The 26,985-nt window shown below is 38.1% G+C and overlaps 1 protein-coding gene across 3 annotated transcripts; it reads right to left on the bottom strand.

Annotated features, from left to right (window-relative positions):
• Positions 1 to 9,694: 9,694 nt before the first annotated feature.
• On the bottom strand, positions 9,695 to 26,713 carry LOC121415036 (alkylated DNA repair protein alkB homolog 8-like). Of its 3 annotated transcripts, XM_041608119.1 has the most exons (3): positions 26,277 to 26,713; positions 24,079 to 24,161; positions 9,695 to 11,927 (listed from the first exon to the last, which is right to left on the bottom strand). In XM_041608119.1, exon 3 carries the CDS (start codon positions 11,871 to 11,873, stop codon positions 11,037 to 11,039), a length of 837 nt encoding a protein of 278 aa, XP_041464053.1. In that variant the 5' UTR covers positions 11,874 to 11,927; positions 24,079 to 24,161; positions 26,277 to 26,713; the 3' UTR covers positions 9,695 to 11,036. The 3 variants fall into 3 exon arrangements, with proteins under 3 accessions (XP_041464053.1, XP_041464045.1, XP_041464037.1); XM_041608111.1 differs by lacking the exons at positions 24,079 to 24,161; positions 26,277 to 26,713 and adding an exon at positions 20,085 to 20,120; XM_041608103.1 differs by lacking the exon at positions 24,079 to 24,161 and having other exon boundaries at positions 9,696 to 11,927.
• Positions 26,714 to 26,985: the final 272 nt, after the last annotated feature.

Below are 26,985 nucleotides of genomic sequence, written 5' to 3'. Positions count from 1 at the left end.
TAAATTAGCGGTCGCGTCCTCAAACGAAAGGTCGGGATTATGCGTTGGTGCGACAATAGGCACCTTTCGCAAATCTCTACAACGCGAGATTAGAGTCGGGTAACTCAAAACTTAACGATTAATCATAGACTCGAATTTCTAGATTGATTATACATTACAGTCAATACAATCAAACGTAGAAAATTGTTTTACGATCATTGCCAAGCTTTGTGTTACAGGCCCTATAGATCTTGATTTTCGTGTGCAAAGCTCTTTCATACGATACCAGCATGCCATGCCATGTCATTCGCCTGCCTAAGCTCGCGGCGGGACTGTACCTGTATCATGGCTATGACTCCAGCTGGCTGGAGACATGCGAAATGTAGATTATGACATGATAAGAAAGTGGTTTTTCAAACAAATCGAGTACATATTGAGTAAGGAAAAACTTACCGAATTAAGGCTTAGATATAGATCATTACAGTCCATCGAATCGATATTGCATTTAATGTGCATTATTTGTGGATCACTGGCAATTGATTCCATGAGTCAGATCACCTCTCAAGCCGAATCATTTCCCATGCGTTGACATGTACACAGCATGCAACAGGCCATAAACCGTCTAAATTTGCGGAGGTTTTTTTTTTCTTTTGCCAGCACCTTCTACACAAACGATATGCCTCAAGCACACAATGTAATGGGCAGTATGTTTTACTTTTCCGCAGAAATGGGGGGTTTGCCGGGGGTACACTTCCATTGATGAGTGGATACCAGGCGCGACCATGGGGTTTCGTAAAGCACCCTAAACAAGGGAAGGTCTTTTCCAGATTATGAAAATGCATCTCTCAACAAGTATTTGGGTTGTGACACCCTACAAATAGTGGAAATATATCCCTTTTCAGTATTTTAATCATTGTTTCTCACACCCTCATAACGCTACATAGGCCTATACGTATACCCACTCTTTCCCTCTTTACGTGTAGTCGCGCCTGGTATCCACCATTCAATGGAAGTGGGTTCCCCGGGCGGCCTCTCGAGCTCTGGGAGGAAGCAAATTTGGATTTGGAAAGTCGTCCTAAATCAGATATATCGCTGTTACCATAGTAGCAACCAGAATTTTGCACACGAAACGCAAATTGAATGTTTGCGTTCCAGATGCGAAACGAAAAAAAAATCTCATGTCACACAATTTGAATTACAGGACGGAGTTTTACAACCATGACGACGGGCCCAAAAGTCTCTCCCAAAATGAACTACCGTTCTAAATAAGCGTACGCGTCCTCAAACGAAAGGTCGGGAATGTCACATGTCGCAACGCATAATGTCGTAGCAAAGTTTCAACGCATAATGTCACATGTCGCAACGCATAATGTCGCAGCGGAAGTTTCTTCAGGACTCGAGCTACAGATAAGATATAAAATATGCTTTCACTAAGTATTTTGAGACACGAGAAAGAGAATTAAGTGATTTGGAAATCAGGATAACTCTTTGTATGGATATTTATCGATTTATTGCCATTTCGTCTACTGCCCCTTTCCCCATTATCGCATGGTCTGATATCATTTCGTCTACCATAAACCATCAACATAGTCCAATGACTATTTCGTCTAATTACCATCTCGTCTAATAGCCAGTTGGTCTAATAGCCGTGTTGTTTATTTTCATTTGGTCTAATTGTATTTTTTTCAATTGGTCCAATATCCACTTTGTCCAACACCATTATGTCTATTACCTTTTGATCTAATAGCCAATTGGTCTAATAAGCACTTGGTCCGCTCTCATTTTGTCAATGTTCCATTTGGTCTAACTTCAGTTCGTTCGCTATCACTTTGTCTAAACCTATTTCGGCTAATAATCATTTGGTATCGTTGCCATGGGTCCATCCATCAATAGGTCCAATCACCGGTTCTAGGACAATTACCACCCGGACAATTACCTTCCGGACAACTACCCCCAGGGACAATTACCTCCCCGGACAATTACCCCCTGAGGACAATTACCCCTAGAGGACAATGACCCCCCGGACAATTAACCCCTAAATACAGGCAATGCCAGCGCGAAGCGTGACCAAAAAAATTCATATACTGTAGTGACATAAAAACAAAGTCTTCCCCTCACCTTATTTTATTTACTCCTCTTATTTCCCTCTTTTTTTCCTTTTATCTTTCACCTTCTTTTTTCTTTATTTCTCCCTTTTTTTGTGCTCCTCCATTTTTTTTCAGGGGACGGGGGGAGGGGTGACATTTGGCCCCTGGTCTTGAGCTACAAAAGACATAACAATTATGATAGAATTCTGGGTTTCGTGAAGATTTGCAGATGGAGCTCACTTTTACGGCTTTCTTACTGCGTTCGTTTGATTCCAAGATACTCGAGAATGCTTTGAGTACTTCTTAAGTCAAACGTACGGCCGTCGTATGACTCCATGCACTTTCTTTGTCCAGGGGGGCCAGGGGGTTATTATCCCCGGGGGATGGTAAATGTTCCCGCTGGTAATTGTCCTCTGGAGTAATTATCCTCAGGGGTAATTGTCCGGGGGTAGTTGTCCGGGGGTTTGTCCAGGGGTCATTGTTCTCGGGGGGGGGGGAATTGTCCGGGGTAATTGTCCTTGGGGGTAGTTGTCCAGAAGGTAATTGTCCTAGAACCGGTGATTAGACCTATTGGTAATTGGACCCATGGCAACGATACCAAATGATTGTTAGCCGAAATGGGTTTAGACAAAGTGAAAGCGAACGAACTGAAGTTAGACCAAATGGAACATTGACGAAATGAGAGCAGACCAAGTGCTTATTAGACCATTGGCTATTCAAAAGGTAATAGACGTAATGATATTGGACAAAGTGGATATTGGACCAATTGAAAAAAATACAATTAGACTAAATGATAATAAACAAAATGGCTATTAGACCAACTGGCTATTAGACGAGATGGTAATCAGACGAAATAGTTATTGGACTATGTTGATGGTTGACTAACTAATGGTAGACGAAATGATATCAGACCATGCGATAATGGGGAAAAGGGCAGTAGACGAAATGGCAATAAACCGAATATCCATACAAGGAGTTATCCTGATTTCCAAATCACTTAATTCTCTTTCTCGTGTCTCAAAATACTTAGTGAAAGCATATTTTATATCTTATCTGTAGCTCGAGTCCTGAAGAAACTACCGCTGCGACATGTGACATTATGCGTTAGAAAAACTACGACATTATGCGTTGACTGCGACATTATGCGTCGGACGCTCTTGGCATAATAGGCACCTTTCGCAAATCTCTACAACGCGAGATTAGAGTCGGGTAACTCAAAACTTAACGATTAATCATAGACTCGAATTTCTAAATTGATTATACATAACAGTCAATACAATCAAACGTAGAAAATTGTTTACGATCATTGCCAAGCTTTGTGATACAGGCCCTATAGATCTTGCTTTTCGTGTGCAAAGCTCTTTCATACGATACCAGCATGCCATGCCATGTCATTCGCCTGCCTAAGCTCGCGGCGGGACTGTACCTGTATCATGGCTATGACTCCAGCTGGCTGGAGACATGCGAAATGTAGATTATGACATGGATAAGAAAGTGGTTTTTCAAACAAATCGAGTACATATTGAATAAGGACAAACTTACCGAATTAAGGCTTAGATATAGATCATTACAGTCCATCGAATCGATATTGCATTTAATGTGCATTGTTTGTGGATCACTGGCAATTGATTCCATGGGTCAGTCACCTCTCAAGCCGAATCATTTCTCATGCGTTGACATGTACACAGCATGCAACAGGCCATAAACCGTCTAAATTTGCGGAGTTTTTTTTTTCTTTTGCTAGCACCTTCTACATAAACGATATGCCTCTAGCATACAATGTAATGGGCAGTATGTTTTACTTTTCCGCAGAAATGGGGGGTTGCCGGGGGGTACACTTCCATTGATGAGTGGATACCAGGCGCAACCATGGGGTTTCGTAAAGCACCCTAAACAAGGGAAGGTCTTTTCCAGATTATGAAAATGCATCTCTCAACAAGTATTTGGGTTGTGACACGCTACAAATAGTGGAAATATATCCCTTTTCAGTATTTTAATCATTGTTTCTCACACCCTCATAACGCTACATAGGCCTATACGTATACCCACTCTTTCCTTTTTACGTGTGGTCGCGCCTGGTATCCACCATTCAATGGAAGTGGGTCCCCCGGGCGGCCTCTCGAGCTCTGGGAGGAAGCAAATTTGGATTTGGAAAGTCGTCCTAAATCAGATATATCGCTGTTACCATAGTAGCAACCAGAATTTTGCACACGAAACGCAAATTGAATGTTTCCGTTCCAGATGCGAAACGAAAAAAAATTCCCATGTCACACAATTTGCATTACAGGACGGAGTTTTACGACCATGACGACGGGCCCAAAAGTCTCTCCCAAAATGAACTACCGTTCTAAATAAGCGTACGCGTCCTCAAACGAAAGGTCGGGAATGTCGCAATCTGCGACATTATGCGTTGCTGCGACATTCCCGACCGTTCTAAATAAGCGTACACGTCCTCAAACGAAAGGTCGGGAATGTCGCAATCTGCGACATTATGTGTTGCTGCGACATTATGCGTTTCACAATTTGATTTTACCTTCCTGTTGCTTCTGGTTGTAAAGGACGTGTATGATCAACTGCAAAGTTTGATTAATCTCATCTAATATTCATTTGTTTTTCTTTTGCTAGTTTGTGACTTTGGATTCTGAAACCTATTGATGTGAGGGGCTATTACCCCTCTTCGACATGTGCTTAGTAAAAATTACTGAATCTAAATTATGTGCAAAAATATTGTGCAGTGCCCTTGTAAAGTCCGATCAGTTTTTTTTTTTACAACGCAGTTTGTATATCTTTCTCTCATATCTCACTCTCTCTTTCATTTACACAGTAACATACTCTTGATCACAAAAATCAATTTCCTTTCCAACAAAAGCTCACAACAGTGTTAATCACATAAAGACTGATCTTTTGCTATTATAGCTTACACGTACATGTAAGTCACATATTTAGAACAAAACAAGAATAAATATATGTTTCATTTCTTTTAATTCATTTGAATATTTAATACCTTTGCAAGAGAAGGTAAATTCATGAAAATTTGTACATTATTGAACCCAAAGCAAATGGGCGTCGATCCTGGGGGATGGGGGTATTTCCGTCCCCCATCCCCACTGTATCTCAGATGGTGGGGGTGGCCTTTGTTATCATCCTGCATTAGTTCAAGGTTGAACACAGTTTTTTAATATGATAAATCATATGACAAGTAAGATAACAACAATGAAAATAATTATTATCATTAGTAGTAGCAGCAGCAGTAATAGTAGTAATAGTAGAAGTAGTATCAGTTTCAATATAAGTATTGTTGTTACTATTAATATCATTAATATAGAGATCACGATTATCATGGTGATAGCAGTGATAATGTTTTTCTCATAGTTTTCTTATGATTATTGCCAATGAATGCATTTATTTTGGTAATTTTTACAGAGGGTTGGGGAAAGAAAAGTAAAATTCCAGGATGAAATAAAATGACATGTTCATGTTTATACACACATTGTCTTTTTCAAATGTGCCCCATTTATTTTACCAATATCTTGAATATCACTTCATTTTTCTTAGTTTTCTTTGTTCAGGTTCATCATGTAAAATAAGTTGAAAACATACAAAAGAAATGAGGATTAAAATTTTTATAATAATGTACAAAAGAGAAATGCTTATAAAAGCCAATACAAGAGTCCTTAAAATTACTCATTTTCATGTAAAATTTTACCAAAAATTTCAGCTTGTGATTTTTTCGTATTATTCATCTCTAGGGTCCTTACAAAGTATCTAGTCTTGTTGTGGAAATAAAGCTAATATTAATCTTAAAATTTTGCTTTTCAGGATTACCCCCACAAACCGGTGTACAGATGTTGGCTTAGTGCCATGGATGCCCCTCCCCCTCTCAAAAAAGAAAAAAATAATAATGAAAGGATAAGAAGGTGACACATCGATCACATACATGCCTAAGCATTTTCACTATCATATGGCTTTGGTGACTGTCATATGTGTTTCAACATGGAAGGCTAATATCTATACACAACAAAAAAAGTAAGTCCCCCTTAAACAAACATCAATGATTTCCAAACCAATGTGAGTTCTTAATATATTTTTACATGAGCGTGTAGGTAATTTTATAAGCTACCCTCTGAGTAAATGTAATGGACGTATTTTACGTCATGCTTCAATGAGCACCGTCAGAAGGCAAAAATGTCACTTTTCAAAAGTCACAAGCTAAAAATCATGACTTTGATTCCATTTTATTGGAACTTATTCCACATTCTCATCATGAAAAATAGTCAGAAGGCTTATAAAAGGTACTTTCTAAAAGAAGATACAACTTGTTTGGCTAAATGTCACGGTTGAATAAACACAAGTCCAAATTTGCTATAATTGGATATTTTACACGTTTTTATCAATAACAAGTGGAATGCCTCTGGCCGTCTCACCTGCACCACGCGGTTCAATATAGCAGCAGTGCTGACTTTGAATACTACTCTAACTCGCACAAGATGTTCAGTGATACATGGTTACTCTTATGTCCACTTTTTATGAACTAGACCAATAAACTTACAGAGATATGATGGTTATTCAACAAAAAACCCCAACATGGCCAAAGTTCATTGACCTTACATGACCTGTGACCTTGATCATGTGACCTGAAACTCGCACAGGATGTTCAGTGATACTTGATTACTCTTATGTACAAGTTTCATGAATCAGATCCATAAACTTTCAAAGTTATGATGGTAATTCAACAGATACACCCAGTTCGGCCAAAGTTCATTGACCTTTGACCTTGGTCATGTGACCTGAAATGCGCACAGGATGTTCAGAGATACTTGATTACTATAATATCCAAGTTTAATGAACTAGACCAATAAACTTTCAAAGTTATGATGGTAATTCAACAGATACCCCCAATTCGGCCAAAGTTCATTGACCCTAAATGACCTTTGACCTCAATCATGAGACCTGAAACTTGCACAAAATGTTCAGTGATGCTTGATTACTGTTATGTCCAAGTTTCATGAGTCAGATCCATAAACTTTCAAAGTTATGATGGGAATTCAACAGATATCCGCAATTTGACCAAAGTTCATTGACCCTAAATGACCTTTGACCTTGGTCATGTGACGTGAAACTCGTGCAGGATGTTCAGTGATACTTGATTAACCTTATGTCCAAGTTTCATGAACTAGGTCCATATATTTTCTAAGTTATGATGACATTTCAAAAACTTAACCTCAGGTTAAGATTTCGATGTTGATCCCTCCAACATGGTCTAAGTTCATTGACCCTAAATGACCTTTGACCTTGGTCATGTGACATGAAACTCTAATAGGATGTTCAGTAATACTTGATTAACCTTATGGCCAAGTTTTATTAACTAGGTCCATATACTTTCTAAGTTATGACGTCATTTCAAAAACTTAACCTCAGGTTAAGATTTGATGTTGACGCCGCCGCCGTCGGAAAAGCGGCGCCTATAGTCTCACTCTGCTTCGCAGGTGAGACAAAAATGATAGAATATGATTACAGTTATTTTTGGGAAGAGTTTCTTCAACAGTATTCATCGTTTCACGGTTCATTGAACATTTATTGAAAACAAAAAATACGATTTTCATATATCATAGGCAAGTATTCTTTCATTTGGTAACTGAAAATGATCTTTTCTCAACTTTTTCGTTGTGTTCATGACCAATTAATATGCTTCAATGATTCAAAGGCGTTTAATTAAACATTCACGCTTGAATGAACATGTTGAATGTGATTAGCTCTTTTTTACGTTATTGGAAAAAATTCAATTTGTAACTATGGATATCTGTCACAAATCTCCTTGCATAGTTCATTTGATTTGATTCTTGTGAAAATCCCGATGTTTAACCCTAAAAAGATAGGGGGGGGGGGGGGCTGATTCAGCCCTCGACATTTTTCGCGATAAATCCGCCGCGCAAATCTTTTTGACCGCGTTGCTCGCTGACTGTTTACTTTCAAGTCTCGCGCAACTTTTGAGACCAAAATTGTGACCCCCGGGTACGCAGTTCGGAAATTACGCATCATTTCGTAAGTGCATGCAGACCCAAAATTACTCAAAAACGTGAATTTGTGTACAAATCCAATGCAAATAGTGTTTTTAGCCAAAATTCATAAATGTATCCTTATTTTTCCTTTTACTGCTTAAAATCAATTAATTCTATCTTTTTTATGGTCAAAATAAAGTCCCTGACAATTTCCATTGAAAAAACAATAAAAAACAAAAAGTCGAAAAACAAAGAAATACATAAGAAATTTAGAAAACAATAGAATACATAAGAAAATAAATGTGATGTTGACATTTTTAAAAATAAATTTGATCAGATGCCTATCTAGAGTATGTGAAAGAAAAATTAGCATTTCAGGGGGGATTATTTTATTAATTAGAGCAAACTTATGATTTTACGCATAAATTAGCATAATTAATGAAACATGAGATTTTTTGCAGAATTTGATGTTATAGTTTTGTAGATAATGCCATGGGTAATGCGTGTACCAATTTTCGTCGCGATCGCGCGATCGACGGCCGAGATCATAAGGGGGGGGGGGGGCTGAATCAGCCCCCCCCCCCCCCCCGTCTTTTTAGGCATCGAAATAGCCCAGTCTATTTAGGGTTAATGCATCAGTGAGCACACAATACTCGAAAATTATGCAAATGAGAAGTTCAAGGCCTTGGCCCCACTCTGTGCCGTCTTGAATAGTTATTTTGGTGCACGCACCTTTTGGATAGTGTGACTCTGAAGTCATGTGCAAAGTTTCATGAAATAACTGTTAGCAGAAGTAACAAAAATCGTCCATGAAACAAACCCTCATTTCAAAATTTTGACTTCCTCTCTCATAGACTTGTGTATATTATGGGTGCACATGTTTACGAATAAGCGACCCCTTATTCAATATGGTTGAACTTTTTTTCAAGGCTGTCTTTAGCAATCCCGTTTGGCACCAATGTTTATCAACCTATGGGCAAAATTCTGTGCAAAAATGAACTCGATTTGTTTATTTATGGATGAGTGAGCACGCATCAAAGTGGGAAAATTTGTATTTTCAAAGTCACAGACGCATTTTAAAGGATGATAAAGTGATTATTGGCGGCAAATTCGGTTTCAAATGTTACTTTAATTGCTGTTGTTTTTATCATCCATCATTTCTATCACCACACACTTTCCGAATTCTAAACATATTCATGGTTGAGCGAGCACAATCGAAAACTTAGGAATGAATTCTCTTTATACTGCATAAATGTAATCGTTTCCTAACAATTTCTCAGGATCAGTTGAATGTATGGACAAATCAGTGGTGGATCCAGAATTTGAAAATGGGGGAAGGGCCTATATTCGGGGGAGCCACCAACATTTTCAAATTTTAACAAGTTGTGGAGGATACAACCATAAACCTCCATGATGATACGTCACAATTCAGGGGCCGCGGAACGGTTTTCAAAGTGGGAGGGGGGAGACTGAGCCAAAAGTGAGGAGGGGGGCTGATCATGCCAAAAAATCAAAATCGTAGGGTCATTTTTACATTTGTGTACCTGCTTTTGGAAAAAAGTTGGGGCTGAAGCCCCCCCCCCCGCGCTTCCACAGGCCCTGCAATACATTGTGCTCACTCAACCATGAACATACGATATCAAAATCTGGTCTGAAGTGGTTGAATGATGGATAGTAAAACAGCATAACACCATAAATTTCACCTGAAAACAACGTTTGCACAACTTTGTATTTGAACAAACTGAAAAACGACTCTTGTGACTTTTAAAAATGGTCATTTTTAATTCAATCTTTAATTACTCATGCATGACTCAACCGATCGATCTCATTTTTCCCCAGAAATTGCTTAATGAGAGCAGAAAAACACCTGTGACATATAATTTCTCAAACTAATTCGGTTCAAAAGTTACAGCAATTTGATTTAGGGGGGACTTACTTTTTTTATTGTGTATATAACTATGTTATCACAAAACTCATTGAAATATCATCCAAATAAGCAAGTTTGTGGAAGTACATGTAATTGGAATGGGCAATTGATTGTTTTGGCCAATATTGTGTGTTGTTATACATAACATTACTCAATCAGGGGGAAAAACTATGCAAGGGTTCTGGGCGATTTTCATCCATGTAATGCTCAGAAGAGCACTGGAAACTAAAAAAGGAGCCCTAAAAATCCCCATCCATTTAAAAGCATATTATCCAATGTTGCAGATTTAAGTAGTAAGTTTCAAAAAGTAGCCTCTAAAAATTTTTTTTTTTGGCCTTTAAGATAATGTTATGAGAATTACAGGAAATCAGTGTATGAAAACTACACAACTAATATCAATGATTTCAGGCTTAAAATGTGAAAATAGTGACAACTAAATTTAAAATTCTATATACACTTGTACATACTATAAATATTCCACTAGTAATGACAAATGCATTTTTATGTAATACTTTAAGATTTAACTTTGAACTAAAAAAATATTTCCCCAATCTGTGTCAAGTATCAAAACCAACGTCCATGTATGTATTAATAAAGCATTTATTGACAAAGAGCTGTGTAAAGTGTGGTCTGGTAGACATCTCGTACTCTGAAACATATTTGTGGCACTGAGTAAATGAACTTCAATGTGATTAGATTGGCATATGTGCAAAAACAGTTGCCTGGCCAGGATTCTCCCTAGTGAGTGGAGACGGTGCAATTTATGAGAGGAACACTGATGGATCCAATGACTGGAGTAATAGCAATTAAAATGTAAGATGCTTTGAAACACAGAGTATGAAAAGCTATATAAATGTAACTATTATTATCATAATCACTCGATTACATGACTATTATTACCATAATCACCTTGACAGTTTCTTATATATCAAGGATGAGAAAATCATCCACATGGTTTTGTATCAAACTTTAGTAAAATAGCTGATCTAAATGCTTCTGCTCTCTCTAAAAAAATATATCTAACAATTACAAAAGAGGCATTTGTTATAATTTCTGAAATACAACACACCAATTGCCTTGATCATAATATGTTTCAATCACTCTAACATCCTTAATAGTTTGACATAACTCTTCCATTTCACCTTCAACAAACACATGATAGAACCGAAAGAACACCTCCTTATCAATGCTCTTAGAATTATCATTCAGGCGTCCAGGAGTCTTCAGTGATTGGCCTTTCAGGTGCCAAGGGACCAGTAAATCCTGCTGCTCAAACTGAGTTCTATTCTTGTGGACAATAATAGTATCTCCTGGTGAACTCTTGGCACCATTAGCATCCTGTTGGCAGGTTTGGTTATGATCTGCAATGTAAATGGTTAACTTATTTGTTTCTGAAGATATTACACTTTTATTGCAGACCCTTCTACTGTCACCCATACTGTGATCTTTTCCACTCCTGACATCACAATTACCATTATCTATGTGACCATCAGTGCTATATCCTTCGTATAGACCAGTGTCACATAGTCCAGTGTCATAATGACCAGTGTCACACTGACCCATGTCACATTGACCAGTGTCAAACTGACCTGGGCCATGTAGTTTTCCATCTACAGGAGATTGGTTACACTGCATGTTACTTTCCCTAACTGAGTATATTTTCTTTTCATCCATTGGCTTGTCTGCATGTGACTTATTAGGTGGATCACATTCCTTGCTTCCTTCATCTTCATCCAATCTTCTCGTTTCATCTGTCAAATCACCCCTATCCCATGATGCAGAATTCAGGGTATTTTTAATAGTATCTCCTTTCTTTGAAATGTACTTGGATTTCTCTCTTTTGTGCTCTTGTTCCATTGCCCAGACAGTAATAAGAGCCATTCCTCCGGGACTCAACACACGGCTAATTTCTCTTAGAGCCTGGAGTCTGCGAGCCTGTATAGAAATATAAGCGGGAAAGGGTCTTTTTTATTGCTACTCTCTTTTCTTCCAAGCAAATTTTTACTGCAAAAGCATTGCAGTGTTAAATCTTTATACAGAATTATCTTGCATATTTCAGACCTTATCATTCTGAAATATGTAAATTTTGTTCAAAGCTACTGTTAAAGATAAATGCCAATTGTGGTAACGATTTCAAAATGAGTTTGTACAGAATCCAATGAAATGACCACCGAAGTGTCTGCATAAATAAACTAGCACATCAATGATGTGGAGCTCATCCGGCATCTCGCAACAAAATTTAACACAATTTTAATTTCAGCCCAGTTGACACTGTAGTGAATTATACTGGTGACATAAAGTGAGGATATAGAATTGAAATTGATGAAGAGATGACATAGAAGCATTTTTGTGATCTATGAATAAATTTCATATGAAACTCGAGATGCTCGGCGGGTCGCACAGCCGAGCACATGTATCCCCCAAACCCACCGCATCATCCGTCATTGCAATATATAGAGCTCACATAGAAATTTGACAAAAAAATACAATTATCATGGCGACAATGAACCTAGCATACAGGTCCCCAAGTCCATCTACCATCCAAGTGTGGTTGAAAAGTGACTTATGGTTGGGAGAAAGAGTCTTGCATGTTAACGTCAACGTTGACCTGAAAATGACCTTTGACCTTACCATGTGACCTCTGACTGCAGCATAATATGCAGGTCCCCCAAGTTCATCTACCATCCAGGTTTGGTTGAAAAGTAACTTACGGTTGCAGAGTTAGGTGTCATGTAAACTTTAACGTTGACCTGAAAATGACCTTTGACCATACCATTTTACCTGCGACTGCAGCATAACATGCAGGTACCCCAAATCCATCTACCATCCAAGTTTGGTTGAAAATTGACTTACGGTTGCAGAGTTAGGTGTCATGTAAACTTTAACGTTAACCTGAAAATGACCTTTGACCATACCATGTTACCTACGACTGCAGCATAACATGCAGGTACCCAAAATCCATCTTCCATCCAAGTTTGGTTGAAAAGTGGCCTACGGTTGCAGAGATAGGTGTCATAAGAGAGTCTTGCATGTAAACTTTAACGTTGACCTCTAAATGACCTTTGACCTTACCATAACATGCAGGTTCCCCAAGTCCATCTACCATCCAAGTTTGGTCGAAAAGTGACTTAGGGTTGCAGAGTTAGGCGTCATTAGAAAGTCTTGCATGTAAACTTTAACGTTGACCTGAAAATGACCTTTGACCGTACCATTTTACCTGCGACTGCAGCATTTTTGTGATCTATGAATAAATTTCATATGAAACTCGAGATGCTCGGCGGGTCGCACAGCCGAGCACATGTATCCCCCAAACCCACCGCATCATCCGTCATTGCAATATATAGAGCTCACATAGAAATTTGACAAAAAAATACAATTATCATGGCGACAATGAACCTAGCATACAGGTCCCCAAGTCCATCTACCATCCAAGTGTGGTTGAAAAGCGACTTATGGTTGGGAGAAAGAGTCTTGCATGTTAACGTCAACGTTGACCTGAAAATGACCTTTGACCTTACCATGTTACCTACGACTGCAGCATAACATGCAGGTACCCAAAATCCATCTTCCATCCAAGTTTGGTTGAAAAGTGGCCTACGGTTGCAGAGATAGGTGTCATAAGAGAGTCTTGCATGTAAACTTTAACGTTGACCTGAAAATGACCTTTGACCTTACCATGTGACCTCTGACTGCAGCATATCATGCAGGTTCCCCAAGTCCATCTACCATCCAAGTTTGGTCGAAAAGTGACTTAGGGTTGCAGAGTTAGGCGTCATTAGAAAGTCTTGCATGTAAACTTTAACGTTGACCTGAAAATGACCTTTGACCATACCATGTTACCTACGACTGCAGCATAACATGCAGGTACCCAAAATCCATCTTCCATCCAAGTTTGGTTGAAAAGTGGCCTACGGTTGCAGAGATAGGTGTCATAAGAGAGTCTTGCATATAAACTTTAACGTTGACCTGAAAATGACCTTTGACCTTACCATGTGACCTCTGACTGCAGCATATCATGCAGGTTCCCCAAGTCCATCTACCATCCAAGTTTGGTCGAAAAGTGACTTAGGGTTGCAGAGTTAGGCGTCATTAGAAAGTCTTGCATGTAAACTTTAACGTTGACCTGAAAATGACCTTTGACCGTACCATTTTACCTGCGACTGCAGCATAACATGCAGGTACCCCAAATCCATCTACCATCCAAGTTTGGTTGAAAATTGACTTACGGTTGCAGAGTTAGGTGTCATATGAGAGTCTTGCATGTAAACTTTAACGTTGACCTGAAAATGACCTTTGACCATACCATGTTACCTACGACTGCAGCATAACATGCAGGTACCCAAAATCCATCTTCCATCCAAGTTTGGTTGAAAAGTGGCCTACGGTTGCAGAGATAGGTGTCATAAGAGAGTCTTGCATGTAAACTTTAACGTTGACCTCTAAATGACCTTTGACCTTACCATAACATGCAGGTTCCCCAAGTCCATCTACCATCCAAGTTTGGTCGAAAAGTGACTTAGGGTTGCAGAGTTAGGGGTCATTAGAAAGTCTTGCATGTAAACTTTAACGTTGACCTGAAAATGACCTTTGACCTTACCATGTGACCTCTGACTGCAGCATATCATGCAGGTTCCCCAAGTCCATCTATCATCCAGGTTTGGTTGAAAAGTGACTTACGGTTGCAGAGTTAGGTGTCATATGAGAGTCTTGCATGTAAACTTTAACGTTGACCTGAAAATGACCTTTGACCGTACCATTTTACCTGCGACTGCAGCATAACATGCAGGTACCCCAAATCCATCTACCATCCAAGTTTGGTTGAAAATTGACTTACGGTTGCAGAGTTAGGTGTCATATGAGAGTCTTGCATGTAAACTTTAACGTTGACCTGAAAATGACCTTTGACCATACCATGTTACCTACGACTGCAGCATAACATGCAGGTACCCAAAATCCATCTACCATCCAAGTTTGGTTGAAAAGTGGCCTACGGTTGCAGAGATAGGTGTCATAAGAGAGTCTTGCATATAAACTCTAACGTTGACCTCTAAATGACCTTTGACCTTACCATCACAAGCAGGTTCCCCAAGTCCATCTACCATCCAAGTTTGGTCGAAAAGTGACTTAGGGTTGCAGAGTTAGGCGTCATTAGAAAGTCTTGCATGTAAACTTTAACGTTGACCTGAAAATGACCTTTGACCTTACCATGTGACCTCCGAGTGCAACATAACTTGCAAGTCCCCCAAGTCCATCTACCAGCCAAGTTTGGTTGACAAGAGACTTACGGTTGCGGAATTAGGTGTCATAAGAGGGTCTTACATGTGAACTTTAACGTTGACCTGAAAATGACCTTTGACCATTCCATGTGACCTCCAAGTGCAGCATAACTTGCAAGTCCCCCAAGTCCATCTACCAGCCAAGTTTGGTTGACAAGAGACTTACGGTTGCGGAGTAAAGTGTCATAAGAGAGTCTTGCATGTAAAATTTAACGTTGACCTTATCGTGTGACCTCCGACTGCAGCATAACATGCAGGTCTCCCAAGTCCATGTACCATCCAAGTTGAAAAGCAACTTACGGTTGCAGAGTAAGGTGTCATAATAGAGTCTTACATGTAAACTTTAACTTGACCTGAAAATGACCTTTGACCTTACCATGTGACCTCTGACTGCAGCATATCATGCAGGTTCCCCAAGTCCATCTATCATCCAGGTTTGGTTGAAAAGTGACTTACGGTTGCAGAGTTAGGTGTCATATGAGAGTCTTGCATGTAAACTTTAACGTTGACCTGAAAATGACCTTTGACCGTACCATTTTACCTGCGACTGCAGCATAACATGCAGGTACCCCAAATCCATCTACCATCCAAGTTTGGTTGAAAATTGACTTACGGTTGCAGAGTTAGGTGTCATATGTGAGTCTTGCATGTAAACTTTAACGTTGACCTGAAAATGACCTTTGACCATACCATGTTACCTCCGACTGCAGCATAACATGCAGGTACCCAAAATCCATCTACCATTCAAGTTTGGTTGAAAAGTGGCCTATGGTTGCAGAGATAGGTGTCATAAGAGAGTCTTGCATATAAACTTTAACGTTGACCTCTAAATGACCTTTGACCTTACCATCACACGCAGGTTCCCCAAGTCCATCTACCATCCAAGTTTGGTCGAAAAGTGACTTAGGGTTGCAGAGTTAGGCGTCATTAGAAAGTCTTGCATGTAAACTTTAACGTTGACCTGAAAATGACCTTTGACCTTACCATGTGACCTCTGACTGCAGCATATCATGCAGGTTCCCCAAGTCCATCTATCATCCAAGTTTGGTTGAAAAGTGACTTACAGTTGCGGAGTTAGGTGTCATAAGAGAGTCTTATGTAAACTTTTATGTTGACCTGAAAATTACCTTTGACCTTACCATGTGACCTCCGACTGCAGCATAACATGCAGGTCCCCCAAGTCCATCTACCATCCAAGTTTGGTTGAAAAGTCATGGTTGCGGAGTTAGGTGTCATAAGACAGTCTTGCATGTAAAATTTAACGTTGACCTAAAAATGACCTTTGACCTTATCGTGTGACCTCCGACTGCAGCATAACATGCAGGTCTCCCAAGTCCATCTACGATCCAAGTTTGGTTGACAAGAGGCTTACAGTTGCGGAGTGAAGTGTCAGAAGAGAGTCTTGCATGTAAGCTTTAACGTTGACCTGAAAATGACCTTTGACCTTACCATGTGATCTCCGAGTGCAGCATAACGTGCAAGACCCCCAAGTCCATCTACCAGCCAAGTTTGGTTGACAAGAGACTTACGGTTGCGGAATTAGGTGTCATAAGAGGGTCTTACATGTGAACTTTAACGTTGACCTGAAAATGACCTTTGACCTTTCCATGTGACCTCCGAGTGCAGCATAACTTGCAAGTCCCCCAAGTCCATCTACCAGCCAAGTTTGGTTGACAAGAGACTTACGGTTGCGGAGTAAAGTGTCATAAGAGAGTCTTGCATGTAAAATTTAACGTTGACCTAAAAATGACCTTTGACCTTATCGTGTGACCTCCGACAGCAGCATAACATGCAGGTCTCCCAAGTCCATGTACCGTCCAAGTTGAAAAGCAACTTACAGTTGCAGAGTAAGGTGTCATAATAGAGTCTTACATGTAAACTTTAACTTGACCTGAAAATGACCTTTGACCTTACCATGTGACCTCCGAGTGCAGCATAACTTGCAAGTCCCCCAAGTCCATTTACCATCCAAGTTTGGTTGACAAGAGACTTACGGTTGCGGAGTAAAGTGTCATAAGAGAGTCTTGCATGTAAACTGTAACATTGACCTGAAAATGACCTGTGACCTCTAAGTGCAGCATAACATGCAGGTCCCCCAAGTCCATCTACCATCCAAGTTTGGTTGAAAAGCGACTTACGGTTGTGGAGTTATGTGTCATTAAGTTTGTGACAGACGGACGACGGATGGACGACGGACGGACGACGGATGGACGACGGACGGACGACGGATGGACGACAGACGGATGACATTTGGATCCCTAAGTCTCGCCTTCAACTCTGGTGGGCGAGACAATAAGTAATTTTTGTGAGTTTTGAAAATATATGAATAAATTAACATATTTAATGAGTTTCAAATTCTTTGTTGAAATTTTGTATCACCACCTCGAGCTATCATATCATAAAACAAACAAAATTTAAATTGATCAACAAATGAAGAAAAAAAACATTTTTTGTGATTTATGAATAAATTTTGCATAAATTATAATAAAAAAATTTCCAGATAAAATTTCAAAATTTTGTCTACAAGTTTGGTGAAACTAATGCAGCTCTACCAGATGGAAGAAAAAAAAATCAAAATCTGTCAACAAATAAAGAAGAGGCATTTTCTCTGATTTATGAATACATTTCGCATAAATTAGCATAAATGATTTTCTACTGAAAATTTCAAAATTCTGTGTAGAAGCTTGGTGGGCCTCATGAAGTTCTACTAGATGGAAAAAAATATCAAAATCTGTCAACAAATAAAGAAGAAGAGGCATTTTCTGTGATTTCTGAATAAATTTTGCATAAATTAGCATAAATAATTTTCTACTGAAAATTTCAAAATTCTGTGTTAAAGTTTGGTGAACCTACAAGTTCTACAAAATGGAAGAAAAAAGTAAATATCGGTCAACAATTAAAGAAGAAAAAGCATTTTATGTGAATTTTTAAAAATATGAATAATTTAATTTCGCATAAGTTAGCATAGAAATTGTTCTAGTCAAAATTTCAAAAATTTTGTGCAGAAGATTGGTAAACCTCATGAAGCTCCACCAGGTGGAAGAAAAAAAATCAAAATCGGTCAACAAATAAAGAAAAAGCATTTTATGTGAATTTTTAGAAATTTGCATGAGTTAATTTTGCATAAATTAGCATAAAAATTGTTTTGGTCAAAATTTCAAAATCTGTGTAGAAGTTTGGTGAACCTCATGAAGCTCTTCCAGATGGAAGCAAAAATTCAAAATCTGTCAACAAATAAAGAAGCATTTTTTGTGAATTTGAAAAATGTGCATAAATTAACATATTTAATGTTCAGGTGTATTTCAAAATTCTGTATAGAAGTTTTGAATCCCCCACCTAGTGCTATCATATAAAGCAAACAGAATTGAAATCGGACTTGAAATGGCGAAGTAGTAGCATTTTCAAATTGTGGACGGACGACGGATGCCACGCCACGGCATAAGCTCATCTTGCCCTTCGGGCCGGATGAGCTAACAAGTGGAATGCCTCTGGCCGTCTCACCTGCACCACGCGGTTCAATATAGCAGCAGTGCTGACTTTGAATACTACTCTAACTCGCACAAGATGTTCAGTGATACTTGGTTACTCTTATGTCCACGTTTTATGAACTAGACCAATATACTGTAACAAAATGAAAGGTTTATTTAATTATCAGTATTGTTTTGGAATGGCAAAGACTGTAGAATAATTTTTAAACCATGTATATTTGTATAGCGAAATTCAGTAATTGCTTGTAATCGATTATGTAATGGTTTTCTTTTAAAATGTAATTATGCCTTTTTGCTGAGAAATATCGAAGTTTACAATTTTAATAAAAGGATTCTCGAAGAAATTGTATAATTGCTGAGAAATTAGCAAATAAGCACAGGATTTGGGTCAAGCGTCGGGCCGACATTCAACGTAATAATAAAACACTGTACCACGTGCGCTTATCTGTGTTGGTGATCTTCAGTGTGAACATTTTTCAGGGTAGATCTCAAGATCTCACAAAATTCAGTTTATGTAACTGTACCAGATCTAGATCCTTGATGATATAATGGCAATAAAGCCTGGTTTTACATACTTTCTCATGAAAACAGTGTTTACTGCAACTACTTTCATTGATCTTTAAACTAAACAAAAACAAAATAAGGGTCATTTTATCCTCCAGTTTCACTACAATTCTATAGGGGCCTACTGTTTCTTACAACATGGAAAGCAGTAATCTATGCTGATTTATTTTGTAAAGTGTAACAAATTAAAAAGAAAAAAAATAAACAGCTTAGTGTCAGTGACAATGTAGAATATCTTTATTACTGTAATAACACAAATTCACTTGACGGTCCAAAAAAGAAAAAGGAATGACAAACGTAAGTACATAAGACAGGATCCCATTAAGTGATGAGGGAATAATCCTTGACCATAAAAAATACATGGACTTGAACATTGAAAACATCAAAAATCTATTACTGCATGCAATGAACAAGACTAGTGAATCACAAGAAGCCAAGTAATAAGCCATTTAAACCCTACATGTATATTGGTCACATCCATAATGAATCTAAAATTGAAAAAGATTACTTTTTAGATGAGTTGATAATGGTAGACGTCATTAAATTCTGTTGGGCATCAGTTCTCTATTAAATGTAGTAAGAGAATTTATCTACATGTAGTGGGTACATCAATAAAAAAAATATATAGGCCAATCTATATTCTTTATTTTGTAACTTCTCTAGGACCAGCTGAAAACAATATTTCCAAGGATGATACGATATAATTTTTTTTTTCAATATTGAAAGATATTTTTAAACAAGTGAAATGCCTCTGGCGGTCTCACCTGCATCACGCGATTCAATATAGCAGCAGTGCTGACTTGGACAACTACTATAACTCGCACAAGCTGTTCAGTGATACTTGGTTACTCTTATGTCCACGTTTTATGAACTAGACCAATATACTGTAACAAAATGAAAGGTTTATTTAATTATCAGTATTGTTTTGGAATGGCAAAGACTGTAGAATAATTTTTAAACCATGTATATTTGTATAGCGAAATTCAGTAATTGCTTGTAATCGATTATGTAATGGTTTTCTTTTAAAATGTAATTATGCCTTTTTGCTGAGAAATATCGAAGTTTACAACTGTATAATTGCGTTAGCTCTTTATCTTTAATAATTTTACACTGTTTGGATATACAAAAGAAGTGACAATCACCATTGTCTTAGCTGAAAAGATTTATTCTATGACTTTAACTATTTTTAAATAGTGATAAAATTTTAAGGCCTGACAAGCTCCCTCCAGGATCGATGAGCTAGATCAATAATGGAGTGGAGGTGCCGTGGTCTAAGGCGCCTGGCTATACATGGAAAGTCCGGAGTTCGATACCCGGCCGCGGCACCTATGCCCATGAGCAAGGCATTTAATCTACAATGCTCTTTTATCCTGCTTTCAAATAAAAGGAATGCTATATGCATTATTGGTAACTAGGTGTGCACTTGTTTTTAAAAAAAAAATAAAAAAAAAATAATGTTCTACATAATGCTTGATTACAAACCAGGCTACTAGGCTTACAAGTGGTATTTTCTGCCCGAAACTCTGCTCAAATTTTGTTTAATCCTGCTGCGACAGGGTGAGCATGTATGCTAGTAAAGTTTGAAGAAAGAAATATTATGTTTTCATGCATGTCGTTATGTTGATTACGGAGTTACAGAATGCATGGTCCACGGTCTGAACAGCAGAAGTATGGAAGTGTTGGAAGTATTGACTGGAAAAAATGAGAAGTACCAAAAATACTGACTTTACCGAAGTACGGAAAATACTGACTTTACTGAAGTACGGAAAATACAGACTTTCCCGAGATACTGAAAACACTGACTCCAGAGAAGATACGGAAAGTACTTAGACGAGAGAAGAGACGGAAAATACTGACCTTACCGAGATTCCAAGATGAGTGAGGATGCTTGAAAGTTCTTATATTACCGAGATACTGAAATTACAGAAATACTGAATGCTGGGTATTCGGTCTACAACATGATTGTGCGGTTCCATGAGATATGATATAAGATATTGTAAAGGAGTGAGAAGTCAGAAGTGAAGAAAACGGACTTTACATCAACTGGTTGTATATTGCAGCCGAAATGAACCAGCTCGTCATGAAAGAAAGTCTACAATATTTACAGAGATATGATAATAATTCAACAAATACCCCCAACATGGCCAAAGTTCATTGACCTTACATGACCATTGACCTTGATCATGTGACCTGAAATGCACACAGGATGTTCAGTGATACTTGATTACTCTTATATCCAAGATTTATGAACTAGATCAATATTCTTTCAAAGTTATGATGGTAATTCAACAAATACCCCCAATTTAGCCATTGACCCTAAATGACCTTTGACCTTAATCATGTGACCTGAAAATTGCACAGGATGTTAAGTTATACTTGATTACTATCATGTCCAAGTTTCATGAATCAGATCCATAAACTTTCAAAGTTATGATGGTAATTCAACAGATACCCCCAATTCGGCCAAAGTTCATTGACCCTAAATGACCTTTGACCTAGGTCATGTGACATGAAAATCAGGCAGGATGTTCAGTAATACTTGATCAACCTTATGGCCAAGTTTCATGAACTGGGTCCATATATTTTCTAAGTTATGCTGTCATTTCAAAAACTTAACCTTCGGTTAAGATTTGGTGTTGACGCCCCCGCCACCATCTAAAAAGCGGCGCCCATAGCCTCACTCTGCTATGCAGGTATGACAAAAAAAGTTATAATATATCTACTACAGTTCACATAAGGGAACATTATGGGATCTTCAACTGCATGATTTACTGAGTAATCACATGAATTCCACTTCAGAGCTCTTTAACTTATGACTGCCATAACTAGGGAGAGGGGGTGGCTTCCAAAGAACAACAATAGCACCATTAATGAGCTAGATGCAGTGCTATGTCAGTAAACATATTATCCTTTGTTAGGTATACTTGAAGCCAAGTTGGAAATTACCATAAAAATCAGCACCCAAACCGAATTGATCAATATACCTATATAAATTTATCAAAATTTGTATACTTTTGCTATTCTCCTCCCCCCTCCCTCTCTCCCTCCTCCTCTTCTTCTTCCTCCCTCCCTCCCTCCTCTTCTTCCCCTTCCTTTTTCCCCTCTCCTCCTCATTCTTCTTAATCTTAATCCTTCTTCGCCCCCTCCTTCCTTCCTTCCTCTTCTTCTTCTCCCCCTTCTTCTCCCCCTTCTCCTTCTTCTTCTTCTTCTCCTCCTCCTCCTATGTCCCAGGGTAACTCAGTGGTGACCATTGCTGGTTATTTGTGCTCTCATATTTGTTCAAAATATTTCAACTTTTGTGAATCATCTTAAAGTAGTTTTTTGTGATTGTTTAATAGCATGATGGCGTTCAATTACTCAAAGATAATCATAGCTTTTTTCATGGTATTTCTGATAATATCTGTGGAAATCCGACAAGTGGAATCACTTACTCAACACCTACTCGCCCGACCAGCTTCGACCATTTCCAAAGGAATGTAAACTACGGAAAAGAGGTAGGAGAGGGGGCGTCAGGTCATGCATCTGACGAAGGGGGAATAAACTACCAATTCCTACAATCATCCTGGGTAACTTTCACTCCTTACCTAATAAAATGACTGAACTAGAAACCTTATCTAAATACATGATTGAGCCTGATGTGTTTCACTGAAACATGGCTCAATGAAATGTAACAGAACTTGCCGAACGTTTCTCTGATAAGAAGTGATAGAACGTCCGCATTGGGGAAATAAAGAGGTGGAGGACTTTGCATAAAAAAAAAATGTTGGTTCAATAAAATTCTTCCTCATTTTGAACAATACTTCAATAATTCCATCCAGAAATGACGCTCTACTTGATCTTTGTTATGGAAATATCCTGCAAGCATACAAAAGTAAAGAATGTTGTCAGCTCAGCAGCTCCGATCATCTAAACATTCATCTTGTGCCAACATACATGTATGTACAGAAAGTAGGCGTCTCCAGTTTCTAGGCAATGATATGACTGGTCAGATGATGCAACGGAGTGCCTACGAGCCTGCTTAGATTGTATGAACGAGGACGTCCTGTTCAATTCTATGGCAGCTGGATTACGCTAGATGAGGCAACTGAGGTCATCAGTGCCTACATCAACTTTTGCATTGACTCAAACGTTCCGCATAAACATCAAAAGGTTTATCAGAACAATAAACCATGGGTTTCCAAAGAATTGAGGGAATCGCTAAGAGCCAAAAATCGGACACTCATTGCTGGGGATCGAAAAGAAGTAAAAAATGTGCAAAATGAAATCAAAAGACAGGTTATTGTTTTTAAGCAGTTGCATAAAGATAAGATTGAAAGATGTTTTCAAGGAAAAATGCTAAACAGCATGGAAGGTCTTACAGGAGGTTACAGGCTATAAGATGAAGTCATCCATTCCTGAGTCAATGTTAGTCAGACATTTGTTGATAGCTTTATTATTGCTGATTTGACAAGAATAATTTTTATAGAGAAAATATTTCTAGTGGTCTACAAAAAAATTAGCATCTGAACATGAAATAAGAATGGTGCTGGGCAACGTTAATGTGAATGAAGGTCCGGAACCTGATCATATTTGTAATAAGGTCCTGAAGAGGAGCAAGGATCAACTGGCCAGTGTTTTCATAACCTTTTCTGACTCTCGATTAGTATAGGGAAGATTCCTGATCTATGGAAGACTTCAACTGCAGTATCCCTTCCTAAGGTAAAGAATCCATCAGAATTGAATGATTTCTGTCCTATAGCCTTAACTTGTAGCACCTACGAGATAGGCTGCGGTCACAGAAGGGTACTCTGGTGTGGGGGTTGCAGGGTGGAGGTACGGTGCCAGTCGTGCGTCTTTGATACCTGTTTGCCGTTTTGGCAAGAGAGCATTAGATAATGTATCGTTCTCTGGTAGGGACGGGTATACGGGTGTTAGAGATGTGTGACTGGTACTGTGCAAGTAGGTTGCACAGTTGCATTGTCCTATTTCTCTCTGACTTCTCTTCTTTTCTTATCTCCTATTTTTTCTCTTCTATCCTCTATAATCTCATTCTCCCCCTTTCCTCCTCTCTCTTTTCTTCTCGTAGAGTTGTGCAATACGTATTTTAGCAGTTATGATTGTTTGTCAAAAGTATTATTTATGCCATTGTTTATTGTATTTATGTTTCTAACATTATGCCCGAAATCGAATTTTGTATATTCTTATGCATGACAATAAATTATCTTGAATCTTGAGCCCTTTGAAGATTACAGATGATGATGATGAAATGTTTTACTGAAACATCTGCTGTAAAATATCTCCAAGTATTTAGACCGAATGCAATTCGCTTACAGGAGTAATAGGGAAGTAGAAGATGCAATATTAGTGTTTTTGCACTGTTATTTAGTATAATTCTTCATACACATAACACCTGCAGGTCTCTATGCGTGAGGAAAGTAAGAAATGTGGTTAGAATTGTAAATTTAAAAATTAGACATCAAATAATTATACATAACATCAAAGAATGTTAAACATGGATTGAACCTACATGTGAATAAGTTCAACATTCTGAAAGAGGTGGGTTTTTAATTGTACTTTTATTTTTTCCAGCTGGGTAATATTTTGTTATGTTGGTGGTAGAGAATTCCAGTGTGCTGGTGCAACCTTTTGGAAAGCATGATTTATGGGGTTTATATGACCACTTAGATAATACGAAAGCTTACACTTCATCATTATTTGTAGATTTTTCTACTTACATTCAACACTCTCATACTACATTTTCTTACAAGAAAATTGATCACTTTGAGCATGCACCCACAACTTATGATAGCACAAGACTTTTTGTTGTGCAGAGGACAGTGTACTATCCCTAGTGCTTTTTCAATTTATACAAATGACTGGGTCTGCGCAGGTGACAACTGTGTAATGATAAAATGTGCGGACAACAGTCATAACAGGGTATATCCAATCAAATGATAATGCAGACTCAACTAATTCCAATCAAATGATAATGCTGACTCAACTATTCAACGGTACATTGACTGGCACGATAACCACCATTTTCAACTAAAATGTAGCCAAAACGAAAGACATGGTGATAGATTTTCATAAGAACACCCAGGTAGATCACATGCCCCTTTGTATCAAGGACACTGCCATCGAGCAGGTTAGTGAGTATAAGTACCTTGGCACTATACCTTATCATCTAAGTTAGACTGGTCAAGTACTGTTAGTGTTATACAGAAGAAATGTAATCAAAGGCTCTTTTCCTCAGACGACTAAGGAAAATATGTTTGAAAGGACTCTCTCTGTCTACCATCTAAGTTTGGTTGAAAACGTTTGAGGAGTTATGTGTCATGTTTGTGATGGATGACGGACGGACAGATGGACGACATCTGGATCCCTTAGTCTCGCCTTCACCTCTGGTGGGCGAGACAAAAATGGATTGATAACTGACATTAAGTGTAAAATAATCTTTGAAGGAACTTAGTTTGTTAGAAGGGAGACATATCATACACACATGTATGAAAATATGAAATATTTATGATTTTATTATAACATAAGAAAAGGGAAAATCAAGACATGAAATCATCAGCCAACCTTATAAATATTCAAGAAGGCATGCATATACATGTACTGCAAGTTTTCACAAAATGTTGCAAAACTTGAAAATTCAATAACTTTGTTTGTAATCAGATTCTGATGAAAGTTTTACCGAGTTGCTCAGTGAATTTTACTCTATTATATAAACTATTTTCAACCTGGAGTACCAATTAGCAATGCAATGAAAACTCATTAAAGATTAAAAAATCATGCATATTGCCAATTTTTTTTACTTTTCTGATATAATCTTTCAAAGATACAACTGAGCAATGACAGAAATATAGTACTTCATCCAATTTAACAAGGAAAAGCAGATTAAGCCAAGCCTCTAACCCAGATGGAGTGAGAGAATCTAACGTGAACAGTTTGAATGGGCCTTGAGAATTAGTGCTTACCCTTGTTGACATGTGGTGGATGACAGCAATACAGATACAAGCACTCATCCTATCATTGCCAAAGGGTAGAGCCAATGAGTCGCAAACTAACCCCTCAAGACCACCAACCCTGCAGATATCGATTAGCTGATTGCTCCGATCACAGCCAATCTGACATGAAAAAGGCAATGACAAAATAAAGTAGCAGTCAATTCCAAGTCAAAATGTCCAGTTCATAAATGGTTTGGTGAACAACAATTTTTCCTCAAAAAAGTGGCGAAAATTATTTTCTCCAGGAAAACATAGCTCTTCAGGACTTCGTAGAGATGCGGCATATCAGTAAACTTTTGTGGGGTACACTGAAAATATACGACACCAAATATTTCTATGGAAGATTCCTCATCACCGTTGATTTCCAACCAAAAAATAAACAATTCACATTCAACTGCTTGATGATGGAAACACATTTTCACCACACTAACACAACAGGTAGGATGGTGTTACAATTAACACCACCAAAGTCAAATCAATTGATAAATATTAGCAGCTTCGGTGTCAAATTAAAGTAACAAAAATAGCACAATATCATTACTTCTCAACACCATCAATTCATCTGCTTTCTTCCAAACCCTTTCATCAAGTCAATTTTGGTCAAAAAACTTATTTTGAGATTTTTGCAGAAATTGAAAATACAAATCCTATACTATTCATTCATGTATTTAAATTTCTA

Source organism: Lytechinus variegatus, chromosome 1 (genome assembly GCF_018143015.1).
Source record: "Lytechinus variegatus isolate NC3 chromosome 1, Lvar_3.0, whole genome shotgun sequence".
Classification (NCBI taxonomy): Eukaryota; Metazoa; Echinodermata; class Echinoidea; order Temnopleuroida; family Toxopneustidae; genus Lytechinus; species Lytechinus variegatus.
This window is presented reverse-complemented; position numbering and strand designations above follow the sequence as displayed.